This window comes from Atractosteus spatula, chromosome 9 (genome assembly GCF_055471065.1).
Source record: "Atractosteus spatula isolate fAtrSpa1 chromosome 9, fAtrSpa1.hap1, whole genome shotgun sequence".
NCBI classification, from domain to species: domain Eukaryota; kingdom Metazoa; phylum Chordata; class Actinopteri; order Semionotiformes; family Lepisosteidae; genus Atractosteus; species Atractosteus spatula.
The window spans coordinates 47,860,874-47,875,426 of record NC_142714.1 but is presented as its reverse complement, the minus strand read 5'-3'; the positions used below and the strand labels follow the sequence as shown (position 1 = coordinate 47,875,426).

General features: G+C 49.6%; 1 protein-coding gene across 1 annotated transcript; it reads right to left on the bottom strand.

The window, feature by feature from the left end:
* Positions 1-1,392: 1,392 nt before the first annotated feature.
* rhogd (ras homolog gene family, member Gd) lies at positions 1,393-11,971 on the bottom strand. The gene is made up of 3 exons (XM_088924468.1): positions 11,837-11,971; positions 9,631-9,724; positions 1,393-8,625 (listed from the first exon to the last, which is right to left on the bottom strand). The coding sequence occupies exon 3, from the start codon at positions 8,595-8,597 to the stop codon at positions 8,022-8,024; it is 576 nt and encodes a 191-aa protein (XP_088780594.1). The 5' UTR covers positions 8,598-8,625; positions 9,631-9,724; positions 11,837-11,971; the 3' UTR covers positions 1,393-8,021.
* Between the last annotated feature and the right edge of the window lie 2,582 nt (positions 11,972-14,553).

Sequence of the window (14,553 nt, the reverse complement as noted above, 5' to 3'; positions counted from 1 at the left end):
TCGGGGGAAAACCCAGCCCCCCCCGCCCCCCCATGAACGGGGTTTCCCACCTGCAGAGACTGCCCCCTCCCTCTCCGTCTCGGGCTCTCAGGACTTCAGCTCACAATGGGAAGACGGCAGTAAACACAGGGCACTTCACAACAGAGACCACACTGCCTTCACAAAAAGCACATTATTTCCACATCTGAGATCCCATCTGAACCTTGTCCCCAAGTATTTACACACAGTTTATAAACACCAATAATAAAGGCTGTTGGCATTGTGCAACAAATTAAGCTCTTTTTAACACTTTTGCACTGCTGTGATATGATCAGCTCACGGTGTTCACCTCAGAAAGCCTTTGCCCCAAAGGAAGCGACTCACGAAGACCTCATGACCCCGAGTCTGGCTCTCTCATCAGATTCATTGCTGCTACTTCAGAGTGTCATGACCGCACGGTTCAAAGCCACCAAACGTGAAAACCGTGCAAGGGTCTGAACACTCTTGCAAAGCACAATATGTCATGAGCATCACCAATTTACCCAATGTTGTACTATCATCATCATCCATTGTTTATATAACTCTTATAAATCTGACTGGTGCTAAAAAGGCTTAGCTTGGGTGAAAAGAAACAATCTCGTCGTTCCAGAATCTTAAAATTTAGCTAAAATGTCAGATGAATTTCACTACAGAATTCTGTCGGAATGAAGAACATTGGGTGAAGAAAGTGGAACAATGCAAGATCTCAGAGACTTTTGCACGGCCGTGTGTATATCTCGAACCTATACTGTATATTCCCTAAATACAGTAGGCACTCTGAATTAGTGCATTGTGGAAAAAGTAGACATAATCCATAGGGAAGGAACTGCCAGGCAGAAAGGAGCTTTCAGAAAGTCACAGCTAAATCATTTTGTAAGAGCAGTCTAATAGGACTTTATCATGGGAGTATCTGAGTTGTTAAAATGCATAGAGCCACATAATAATCCCACAGGCATATGTGTAGAGTAGACTAATGGTGCTCAACTGACAAAAAGGATTTGCTCACTTACATGTGTTGAAGGGCCCCGAGACATTTCATAAGCCTGGAATCAGCTGAGTTTCTGACTAAACACTAACACACCATGCCTAGCCTATTGTAAAATGTTTACTTTATTCATGTACCTTATGGCAGCTGACTGCATGAGAGCCAATTTATTCACGCTGCTATGGGACAAAAAGAAATGATCTATTATATGAAGCTGAGCACAATAAATCAATATACAGAAGATGTGCAGTGGCAAAAGTACTGACAAACAAACCTGAATCTACTCTACCCTGCAGGCTAACTTACAAGAACACAGTGGAAAAAGGACATGTAAACCCATTCTGGATGTGAACCCGCCCACCACACAAGGACAAATGAACTGCGCAGTCTTTCTTTTGCAGCTTTACAATTTTATTTAGCATAATTTAAAATCGATTTACCTGTTAGTTCTTTTTATACAAATACATTGTTAAAAAAAAAATTCTACAAATCAAGTTCCCAGTGTATAAATTTAGTACCACACACCGCAGCGGAACGATCTGAGGCACTTGCCGTGGGACACTCAGTCATCCATCATTTTGACAGCATTTCTACAGTTATGTCAGTTAAAAAAAAAAACGAGAGAGAGAGAGAAAATGACAAACTGTATTTCACTCATTCATTCAGACTCAACACAGACATACTCTGGCATACTCAGCATTGGAAAAAGAGATATGTCATCTGTGAAAACGCACCGATGCAGCCTGAAGTACCTTCCTTTCCTCGTTCGCCAAGAGAAGACTCTCATTCCTCCAATCCCCCCCCGACATTTAAGACAGGAGTGGAGACTGACCCCTCCCATCACTACCACAGGTTCCTTTGAGAGGCTACAGCACTACTCAGATCCCTGAACACAGGTCAGGCCCTCACCCAATCTCGGCAGCACACAATGGCTTCAGTTCTGCCTGCGGGAGGTGGCGATGAGTCTGCTCTCATACCTTCTAAAGAAACCCTACGATTTCCTGGATACCCTCCGTTTGCAGTGACATCAGCGATAGACGAGTCTCTGCTCCCGCACGTCGCTGCAGAATTTCCAGCGCGTCGGAGAAGAACTCCAGGAGTGCTGTACCTGCTGCTACAGTTTCAGATCTCGTCTCTGCTCCGCCACACAGGGGATACTCTGTGCAGGATTTACTCTGGATTCAGCATCTTCTTGGGCATCGTCCAGCTAGTTCACTCTCTTGCAACACAAAATCGCAGGGGAAGGGGGTGGGGCCGAACCGTGCAGATTAACCAACATTTACACCCCACTTTCTCTTTGATAATTAAATGGCCAGCCTAACATTGCAGGACACGCGGTATTATCCTTCGTGCCCTTTCCTGGTTGAAACTCCGACTGGGATCGAGTTGGTGTAATAATGGATCGGAAAAATTGCCAATTGATTTACTACCTCAAGAAGAAAAAAAAAAAAACAATGGTCTAAGCAGTGTGCATGAAAATAGCACATTTGATAGTGGTGCTATTGCAGCCAAACTGACCACAGCACATCCTGTAGGTCACATGTGCCCGCATAGCGATTGCGGCAACAGAAACTCAAATTAAGTGAAACAAAAGCCATAGACTATTATAATATATGGTACGGCTCGATACAGTGCTTCTTCCAGATTAACTATACTGGGAACAGAATGAGGCGAGGGCACGAACATTTTCCCCCGACAGAAACCACAGACACCGAAATGGAAACCTGCTGGGAGAAAAGTCAACACAAGCCAGGGGAGGCTGCAGATAAGGACACGCCAACAGCAGCCTTCACAAGAGCAGAAGCTCAAGGCGCTGGCGATTCTTCATCACAGTATCTGAACAGACTATGCAGAGTCACCAGTTTTTTTTACATTCGGTAAGTGAATCAGCTGTTCGGACTTGACATGGGACAATTTTAATGCTCAGACGTGCAAAAGTCATTGATCACATTTCTAAGGGAATGACGACTACAGAGTAACAAGGGCCAGACGGCTTGCCCTAAAAACTGAGAAGTCTCCTGCTCTCCAACAAAAGCATACATCCAAGTGATCCTTGATTGGCAAGCTAACAGGTTCTGATGGTGGCACAAGGTAGCTACATAACCAGGGCTCTGTGCAACAAGACGAGGAGTACTGCACCCCTGTGAAGCATGGTGCATCTGCGAGCTGTGTATGGGCTCAGCACCACACAAACAGGCCAGAAACAGCAGATCCATCTGAAGAACTCAGGTTGTGGAAAGACAAGCAACAGAAAGCACTAATACCCAGGAACACGCCAAGGAACAGGAGAGGAAGGAAGAACAGAGCCCTGTGATTTGTTCCCTGCAAAATGCAAATCGTAGATTTCTCTACCTATGCCAACATGCATGAAGAAGAAATCAAAAATAAAGGCAGAACAGCCTCAGATGGATTAAAGGAACCCGTCTTCACTTCCTCATTCTTCCTGTGTGAGTACAGGAGTCAATGTGATGAGCCAAAACCTACATTCACAAGAGACTCCAAACTAGGTAATTGCAAAATGGGTAGGTAAACATTAGGATTAACTGGGGACTGAGGGTAAATAAAAAAAAACAGTCCTGTACCACTCATAAAAGAGTCTACCTATTCAAAAACTCCAAAGAATAGCTGTGAAAACAGAATTTGGTTCTAGCACAATAGCTGAAAGGAGGGTTCTGTCGCGTTGCCAGCTGAGTATTAACAGAGTTTCTGTTGCACCTCCTCTTCAGCCCTGATCTGTTCATCCATCAGAAACTCGATCCTCGCGTGGAAATATGATCATTCTCAAACAAGAGGAGCAGTAAAGCACAGCACCCCTGCAGCTGGGTTAACCCTGCTAGACAGCTCCATGGATAATCCTCCACTCTTACATTGGCTCGGCACATGCTGTCCAACTCCTCACTGCAAGCAGGTATCACAGTGGGCTCCCATGATTTCTCACCGATTTAATCCCAAGAAGGTCATGACTGGCTGACCTACAATCAGAAGGGCCTTGATGCGTGCTTAAAACAAGAGCTTGTGTTGAACTTCAGAAGCAACGCTATCTTTGTCTGAAGGTTAGTCTCTTCGGACAGATCTGGAAACTAATCCTACACCACAACGTTAACGAACAACCCCGTGGGGAGAGCTTCATGTCATCCAAGATTTTAAACTCCTCAGCACCAATCTGCTATTATAGTCTCCGTCCTTCCCTGATGCGTTTTTAAACTACAACACTGGAGTGCGGAGGGACCGCCTGGCCCCGACAAGGAACACACAGTTGAGTCTGCAGCGACACCTGCCTCCCGCAGTCACGAGCTCTTGCACAAGACGGTGTACCCCACCCAGACTACAGGGGTTACTCTGGTGTCTGTCGTTCACCCCAAGAGACCAGGTGAGCAGCCGGGTCCTTATCGGCTCAGCTGCAACCGCAACAGAGCTTCCCACACAAACCCGCGGATGCAAACGGTCCACTCAGAAGCTGCGAGGTTTGAACCCGGCAAATATTTGATGCCGAAAAGAAGCCACAGGAAAAGAAAAAACCCCTTTCTTGCAGCACAGAGGGCGGTGACTCGGGCCAGGTTTAACAGTCGGAAAAGCACCTCCTGACATCTTCTCCTTCAGCGCAGACACTAGTGGAGGCAGCTGCAGACCATCGGAGAGGAGCACAGCTTGGGAAGTCTACAACCTCAAGAGAGACCCCTTCTGCCTTCTCTCTCTAAGCTCCGATGCACGGTCCCGATGAAGCAGGGCGCCCGCAGTCAGAGCCCAGATGGGGACACAGGCCTGTGCACGCCCCCCCCCCCCACACACACAAGCAAACATGCAATTAAGCCTGCCCACAGCTCTCAGACTAAAGTGCAAAATTAACACCGTCAGCGGCTCATACGATTCCCTGCCTGCCCGGATCACGATCTTCCACGGCACCGAACAGCTCAGGAACCCAACTTGTATTTGCAGCACAGAAACCTGGAACTTAAAGGCTTCCCGTTCCCTGCTGCCTGCCTGCCGTGATCCTGGTTTCTTCTGGTGCACATGCAGCAGGAAAGCAGTCCAGCTGTAGGGTTTGGTAGCACTGCAGTGCGTGTCATGTCTTGACATGACAGTACAGGGCACGACTCCACCCTTCCACACAGGCACGGGGGGGGAGTGTGGAGATAGGGCAAAGGCAGCTGCAGTACCAGCCGCAGAGTAAACACTGCTGGTAAGCCAACGCTGAGAATCGTATCAGCAGATAAACGCACTCTAACGGGGGCGCTGACACTGAGGCCGCGAGGGCACTGAAAGTGAAACCTCCACGCGATCACGCCAGTCGTGCCGCTGGGGGGTAAAGGTGAAGAGGAGGCACAGGCGGAGTTCCTGCCTGGTGATCACAAACTCCTCTAGGCGTGGGGCGGACTACGCGAGGCCCGGCCGTGCTATTTTTTAGAATCCGCACCATCTTTTAGATCTGTGCAGCTTTGCTCCTGGGGCCCTCCATCTGGAACTCCCAATGAGCCAAAGGGGAGATTATAAAAACCTTGAGCTACCTGCCCCCACACCCCTGCCTGCAGCCTGAAACGAAGAGAAAGAGCTCCCCTGCACTTCATCACAAGCACTACACAAACACTGTACAATTAAGGCTACAGAGCAAAAAGGCACTTGGAACCTTTTGAAAATGCAGAACACAAGCAATAGGCAAAATAAGTGCACTTTAGTCCTCCAAGACAGTTTGGTAAAATGTTGCCTCTCCTGTCCATCTGTAATCCCATTCAGAGGGAGGATTAGGAGAACAGCAGGCAGAGCAGAGAGCAAACATCGCAGCCTGGTCAGACACTCTGTGAACTGAAATGAGGAGGAGACACTGCCAGGGAAGTGGTCAGTGTCCAGATCAGATTGAAGCTGGACACTGAATGACCGTGCTATAACCCTTCACAAGTGGTTACAAAAGACCCAGCAGCTAGAAGTCTAAAGGCACAGACATCTGTATGACATATACATGAGCACAGGTGTTGTTCCTGGCCTGCCTATTAAATACCTATGCATCTGCTTTTACATGTCAGTCGCAATTGAGTGTTTTGAATACATGAATGTCAGCAAAAACCAAGAGCACTGTCACGGTCCCTCTCTCGACACCCTGAGCAGCTTTAAACGTCAGAGACTTCCCAGATCCTCTCCTCCAAGGCCCCAGCACCATCCCAGTGTTCATTCACTGTGAACTTCTGTTTCTCAGCCAAACTGATCAGCTGCCTAGCAGGACAAGGCTAACACTGATAATTCCAAAGCAGAGCTGGCAAACCCCCGAGCTCAAAACTCCAGTGCTGTTCCATTTCATCCCTCTGCCAGGCCAAATTATTTGAATCAGAAGTCTGCTTTTAAGGCTTTATTAGCAATTTGCTAACTAGGGTGTACCTTCAAAAGTTCTGCAGATTTTACACAAATATCTCTCCCTAATGTACTGGACCTGCTCATCCCTGATTTAAGAGGTTCTGGTTAAGCATGTAGGACTGGGGCATATCAAAGGCCGGAGCAGATGACCAGACATCACACACACACTCGTCAGAGAGAGAAGCCCACAGTGTCCCCAGGTGGCAGACCTGTCAGTCCATCTCTCATCACAGTCTCACCCCACCCAGCCAGTCCAAACCCTGAGCTTGGGACGCACATTGATTCTCCGACATAAAACAGTCATTTGGCTAAAAAAACTGCATATAAAAAACTGTTTCCAGAAAAGTGAAATTCATTTGGAACTGATAATAAAACAAGCACATTCCTAAAAATAAAGCATAATACATGAAGGCTGTTTCAACTGCTGTGTTTGCACATCGCAGCCCCAGACCAGATCAAACTCGGCCCCCTCCGTCTGCCAGTCTAATTTAACACGGCAGGCATCAGCGCGCTGGGCTGCATGTCAGAAACGGGGGTTCGCAGATGGGAAAACGGGGGAACGTTAACTGGAACTGGAAAAAAAAAAAAACAGATTTGGTACGCTCAGTTTCGGCACTGAAGAAACACTGTCCGGTTCCACACCCTCGTAAGCCGCTATTCTGGAGTCATATCAGCTGCGACGGGCATCAGAGAAACGGGGGGTTCCTCTGCCTGAGGCGGTGTACCCCAGTGGGATTCGTGATTAGAACTCAGTTAATCCGGCTGGATCAAAAATCCCTAAAACTAGTGGGAAGCAGATTTAGAAGACCCGCTCTTTAGGCGGGGACAGATGGATAGTAGGGGGCCGACAGCAGCTCCTATTCCGCCCCGATCTGAGGGGGATCTGTGCTGGGCTGCAGGGAAGACCTCCAGACTGCCTCCCCCGTTTCAGTCAAACCTAACGCTGTAATACCTTACCCCCACCCCCCCCCCCGCGCACAGCCGCGAGTGGGGGACTCGAAAGGATGGCACCAAGGTCCTTGAAGAGAGAGGAAAAAGGCACAGGCACGTGACCCCAGTGCTGGTGGCGGCGGTGCTGTGCTAGAGGGGCAGCCCCTGCTCCTGACGCACTGCGGCTGGGCCCGAGACGAGCTGGGGGATTAGGTGCTGCTCCAGTACAGGCCCGTTCCAAGCACCTTGCTCTCTCCACTGGCAGCTCCACCGACACTGCTGCCCCAAGGATCTGGGGTACAGACAAAACACGGGAGTTGGGACTGAGGTCCCCCCCCTCCCCATGGAAAAAAAAAAAGTGTGTGTGTGGGGGTACACCGAGGTCTGGTTTTTTTTTGGTATTTCACTTTTCTTTCGTTCTCGCGTCCTCTACGGTTTTGATTCTTGATTGTTTTAAAACCTGCTCTCGGACGTTTAGGTAGGCAGCAGATCCAGGAAGCGAGGAAAAAAAAGCGGTCAATTGCGAGGCGGAAGAGGGCGTGGCGACCCGTACCTGCTCAGCCCCCTGTGCCCTGACCCCGGCGCCTGCCTACACGCGTCAATGGTAAAAAAAAATCCTTGAAATGCAAATTATTCCACAATCATTAAAAGATGGGGGGGGGGGGTTGCAGACAGGACACGAGGGGAGTGGGAGGGGGGCGTGCCCGAGCAAGGCCTCAGTCCGACCGCTCCCCCTCCTCCGGCACTATAACAAGACGCACTTCTTGGCGTTCTTCTTGGCCACGGGGTAGAGCACGGCGCGCACGGCCTCCGCGAACACCTCGCGCACGCCCTCCTGCTGCAGCGCCGAGCACTCCAGGTACTTGACGGCGCCGACCTGCTTGGCCAGGGCGCTGCCCTGCTGGGGCGTGGTGGGCGCCAGGCCCTGCTCCTTCAGCTTCTTCACCGTCTCCCCGTCGCCGCGCAGGTCCCGCTTGGTGCCCACCAGGAGGATGGGCACGTTGGGGCAGTGGTGCGACACCTCGGGGTGCCACTTGTGGCGCACGTTGGCGTGGGAGGAGGGGCTGCCGATGGAGAAGCAGATGATGAAGACGTTGGTCTGGGGGTAGGAGAGCGTGCGCAGGCGGTCGTACTCCTCCTGGCCCGCCGTGTCCCACAGGTTCAGGCTGACGGTGCGCCCGTCCACGCTCATCTGCGCGCTGTAGTTGTCGAAGACGGTGGGGATGTACTCCTCAGGGAAGGCGTTGGTCGTGTAGGAGATCAGCAGGCAGGTCTTGCCCACCGCCCCGTCCCCAACCACCACACACTTGATGGTCTGCATCTTCCCTCATTCACTCCGGCTCCAGCACCTGGGGGAGACAAGTCTCAGGGAATCAGGGAATCGGAATATTAGGAAAATCGGGAAATCAGAAAATCAGGGAATCAGAATATTGAGAAAATCAGGGAATCAGGAAATCAGGGAATCTGAATATTGGGGAAATCTGGCAATCAGAATATTGGGGAAATCAGGGAATCAGGAAATCAGGCAATCAGAATATTGGGGAAATCAGGGAATCAGGAAATCTGGGAAATCAGGGAATCAGAATATTGGGGAAATCTGGCAATCAGAATATTGGGGAAATCAGGAAATCAGAATATTGTGGAAATCAGGGAATCAGGGAATCTGGGAAATCAGGGAATCTGAGTATTGGGGAAATCAGGGAATCGGGAAATCAGGGAATCCGAATATTGGGGAAATCAGGGAATCCAAATATTGGGGAAATCAGGGAATCCAAATATTGGGGAAATCAGGGAATCCAAATATTGGGGAAATCAGGGAATCGGGGAATCCAAATATTGGGGGAAATCATGGAATTGGGAAATTGGGGAATCAGAATATTGGGGAAATCAGGGAATCAGGAAATCTGGGAATCAATCGGGAGAGACTGTAGAGGGAGTGAAAGAGAAACAGGCAGGAGAAGAAAAGGATAGAGCAAAAAGTGGACAGTAACAGAAAGACAGCCTGACAAGAGCTCAGCAGACCAGTTTTTCGCCAGAATCTTGAAATACCAATTGTTATCACTTTTATTATAAAATGCTACTGATAATGCACCATCAGAACAGAGCTCTCTGTACCTCAAATGTAAACTCATTTAAGTTTAACTTTGAAAAACCAGGAAGAGAAACTAGAGAAGGCCAGCCACAGAGAAGCAGTAACACAAGTCCACCCAGTTATCCCAACCCACAGAGCAGGGGACACCTGATGCTCTGTACTCTGTGGACAGACACAGCAACTGCTAGGCAGCACAATATCGAATCAAGATCAACTGGCACAGATGAGAAAATGACTCTTTAGATTGGAGACGCATGCTCACCTGTCCGAGCTGTTCCCAGGGGGAAATGCTGTATCTGCACACAGGTTTGCACAGGAACTCCCGCCAGCCAGTGTCTGCTCAGCCGATCTGCCGTCTGCGGAACAAAGACAGGAAGAATTAAGGACAAGGAAGGGCTTTGTCTTAGCTAAGAGGGAACATCCAAAAAATGATGAGAGTGGGTGAATTTAGTCATCCATAGGACAGAAACTCCTACAGGACAGTGTCTTTGGTCACCACCCTTGGCCTTGGGTTTGGAAATTCTGCTCCAGGTGGAATAGCGCCACCTACAGGTCCACCACCACCAACACCACGTTTTGTTTTTTTCCTTTAAAGTCTCCCATTCAACTACTGACCAGGCCCAGCCTTGGTCACTTGGCTGCGATTGAAAATGTCAAATTACGCAACATTAAATTCCGTTACATCGGTACAATTCGCAGAACAGCCAGCAGCTTGAAAGGGCCAGATTGAATCGGATCCGTTACGCAGCAGCAGCAGCGCTCTCCATCGGCCCCCCTGGAGCTCCGGCTTGTACACGACGCACAGAAGGAGGAAAAAACAGAGCGCTGTTGCAGTGCTGGCGTTTCCCTTGTGTCATCAAGCTCAGCGACCTCGCCAGGGAGCACTGGGGTCACCGGGCCCCTGGCCAGAGTCACCGCCCTCCGTGCTGCAGGAAAGGGATGTAAATCTGGTCTCCCCAAACGGCAGAGTTTTTTTCTTTTCGGCCTCAAATATTCGCCGGGTTCAAACCGCCATCACATCATCAAGGCCGGGTAAGAAGACGTGAAGAACTAATTTCAAGCACAAATGAACAAATCAGTTCCTCAGATCTGGTCTGCTGCACTAGCGAGCAGAGCCGACGCTGTATTCAGATCTTCTGTCACCCTGTCATCAGAAAAGATATTGCTGCTTTGGCATCCAAGAACAGCAAACAGGTGTATGCTGGGATTTAAAGGAATGTCCTACACTGACAGCAGCCATATCACCCCCCAACTCACCACTGGCAGCCCACTGGAGCTCAGCTGGTGTGAGCCTGGCCAGTACTTAATTGAGAGACCTCCTGGGAAAAACTGAAGTTGCTGCTGGAAGAGGTGTTAGTGGGACCAGTAGGGGGCGCTCACCCTGCGGTCTATGTGGGTCCTAATGCCCCAGTATAGTAATTGGGACACTATACTGTAAAAAGACGCCGTCCTTCGGATGAGACGTAAAACCGAGGTCCTGACTCTCTGTGGTCATTAAAAATCCCAGGGTGTTTCTTGAAAAAAGTAGGGGTGTCTCCCTGGCATCCTGGCCAAATTTCCCATTGGCCCTTACCAATCATGGCCTCCTAATAATCCCCATCTCTGAACTGGCTTCATCAGCCCCCGGAGACGAGGACCGGAGGAGGTACCGACTACCGTTGTCCACTCCCACTAGAAAAACACAAATCCTGTCCACAAATGGTAATAACACTCCCATTGTTGTGCAGTTCAATCCAGGTCAGGTTTTGCAAACTGCACTTAAACCGATAAAGAATAAAAGTGAGCCCAGAGAGCACGCCCATCTTGTCTTTAAGATGTACGGAAAATAAGGTAATAAAGCACAATCAAGGAGCATCAGCAGACACGGCCTTGTACCAGAGAGAGGTTCAGGTGGACAGCTGCGTCCGCATGCATAGGCTGCAAAGGAACAAGTAATAGGTTGATTCCATGTGAGTCAGTCTCACACCTGAAGAAGGCTCCACGGCCGAAACGTTGTGTTTTTTTTCTTCTTTTTTTTTTCCCCCAACACGGCATAAACCTATTACTTGTTCCCTTGTACCAGAGAGCCTGGCAGCTTTTAAAACACGAAGTGGACCAGACTGCCGTGCAATCGGGTCTGCGCCCCTCCCTGATGGCTCCGGACAGCATGGTCTCCTATTAAGCCCGGCTCACATTCACAGGACCCGAAATATTGTTGGTTGTTTTTTTTTAGCTGAGCAGGGTCAGATCAAGGCCGTAGACTCTTTCCTGCTCCCACCTCTCTGCACGCCTCCCCGCCAGCCGAGCCCCACTCGCTCGTAAGAAACCCGGGCCGGGCCTCCGCGACAGCGCACCGGAGCACCTTTCCACCCACCCCGGCCCGGGCAGACCAAACACCCACCTCGCTTTACTCATTTAAAAAAAAAATAAATGACAAAAACGACGACGGCGGCGGCTTAAAAACAGAATCGTCAGTTACACCGACTCACCAATGCGCACTCCGCAGTCCCCGGCGGCCCCTGTTACTTTTCAGCTGGCTGATCTCGACAATATTGGGAGTTTGAAGTCATTGGAAAGCGCTTGGATGACTAAACCACTCTTGTGGTGAAACGGTTTTCCTGTTTTCAACTACAGGCCATTTCTGCCTTAAGAAAATCGACTCAGAAATCGAAACTAGCGATCCGGGAGCGCCGCGAAGGCAGTAAGTCTATAATTTACGTTGAACTCAGCTTTGATTTAAGTGCTGTGTGCTGGAGGACTGATTTTTTTTGTGTGCGGGGGGGGGGTGGGGGGGCGTTCATATCAGTCTTCGTGCAAAAATGGCAGCAGGCAGATCGAGGGAAAGAAACGACAGATTCCGCAAATCCTTCCCCCGATCGCAAATCAAAAGACTAGGATAAGAATATAATTAAATAAACTTTCACCACCTCACCGCCTCGCTCACGACTCGCGCTCTCCGTCTCTCAGTCAGACCCGCATCCGGGGAGCTGCCCCAAATACGGACTGCGCATGCTCCACTGCTGGACGGTGGGAAATGAAGTTTTTTTTCCCCAAAAAACCTTCCAAGGAAATTGTTTTCCTACCTTTCGTCTACTTCCGCTTTTCCACCCCCGCCGGTCTCTAAACTCAAAGGCTTTCGGGAAATTGAGTTTTCTGGCTTTCTGAAGGTACATATCGTGCAGCTGCCCGACGAATGTTTTTTTTACACTTCTTAAAACCTCTTTTCACATAATATAGCTATCGTTTAGGAGGAATTTACTGGTCGACAGAGATCTGCATGGAGTACTAATACACAGAAGACATGATGGATGGATGGATTAATACCCTCATTATTTCCTTTTTTTAATTATAAAATATTAGCATGCCAAAAAGGGTTGGGCAACCAGTTGACCTTGGACCCCTAGAGGCTTTTTTTCTCCTTACTAAGGAGTTTTTGGTTCCTCTCCTCCGTTGTCTTCTGGTCTTCTGTTCTGTATTGAGAAAATGTATCGTCAATTGCATTGTCAAGCGCCTTGGGGCAGCCTTGTTGTGAAAGGCGCTATATAAAAATAAATTGAATTGAATAAGTGTTAAAAATTCTTATAACAATCGTTGCTTCTCGAAGGAAGATGTACATCTCTAAAGTCAGTATACAAACAAGTCCTGATTCTGAATTCACTGTTTACTTTTCATTCTATGCAGCCGAAGAAATTCCTATTCTGGAAATGCCCTGAACCAAACTCTTATCACGAAACGAAACAAAACCGTTTTTTTCCCCCCTTTCGGTCAACGTGTTCTCGGAAACGACGAAGCACCGATACATGTGTGCCACCAGGGGGAGCAGTAGATCTGTCGGGTCTCTGCAGCATGAATCTTACGTTCGGACGTGTCGCCCCAAGCTTCTCTGGAGGCGATTGGAAAAGAATATTCCTGAATTCGGTTAGGATTTCGGTTTTCCTTGCGTGTTTCCTTCGGGTTTCAGAGACGCGCAGAACTGAAGTCTCATTCGCTCTTATGGTCGCCTATGCAAGGTAGTGGGATCATTCCAAGACCAAAGGAGGTTCTGCAGTGGATACTATAACCTCTTTATCCTATACAGGGTCACCGGGTGGGGTGGGGCAGCTGGCAAGCAATGGGCTCGAGGCAGAATGTAGACTCTGGCCAGAGCGCTACTCCATCACAGGGCACACACCGACAGGCACACACTTACACCAAGGCCAATTCTTCCCAGAAGTCAATTAGCCTCCCCGTGTGTCTTGGGACTGTGGGAGCAAAACGGAGCACCCCAAGGAAACCCACACAAACCCAGGGAGAACATGCAAACTCCACACAGATGGCACCCCAGGGCTGGAATTTAACCCATGACCCAACGCTAACGGAGGCTGCACCCCGCATTCCCGGTGCAGACTACAACCAAACAAGTAAGCCAGGCAGACTAAATAGACACCTGTTGTCTCTAATCTTTGTGTGGAAAGTGCATATGCTTCTGGAATGGAATGAAACGAGAAAAGCAGAATATGCCGCACAGCACAGAAAAGCCGAGAGCTCCAGTTATTGCTCTTACAATACCTCAGTGCTCCAGGCCCAACCCGTCAGAGAAAGGATGCCGTCGGGTTCAGAGAGCGTGAAATCGGAGACTCTCTCTTTGGGTCAGCTGGGGAAACGGTCCTGCTTTAAAACCGGGGCCTCCCAGCCCCAGAGCAAACGGAACAAAACCGTCAGGGTCCGAGAGTCCTTTTTAATAAGAAAGGGATGACGACTGTCCTTTCTCCGGAGCCGCGCTGACTCTACAGGTGTGCGAGCAGGCTACAATAAACACTTACGCCAAGAGACGCAATGACGCACTGTCAGGCACACACTCACAAAAGACGGGCTCCGCTGCGCGCAACAGGAGACGCGCAGACAGTCCGAGACAAACGAGCACCTTCGCTCGCCTCCTTCCCTGGCGTCACCCCGGCCTGCAAAGAAAACCTTCCCGCTGACAAAGGGATTCCCCAGAGCCCCTCTCGAGTCCCCATGGCGACACTCCCAGGCCCTGGGTGCTTCGGCAGAGAGAAAGAGAGGCGAGGGAGGGTTCGGGAAGCCAGGGAGCGCTGGTCCAGCAGGAGGAATGTGCCAGGCTCGTTAATAAGCTCTCCCTTTAAGTAAACACTTGTGGAACTCCTGAGCTTGCAACCCCACTCCCCCCAGTCCAGGAGTCTCTGGTGCTGCTGGTCAAGTCACTCAT

Bases quoted from the DNA above. Each gene is read 5' to 3' on its own strand.
- rhogd (XM_088924468.1), bottom strand. From the start codon at position 8,597: ATGCAGACCATCAAGTGTGTGGTGGTTGGGGACGGGGCGGTGGGCAAG.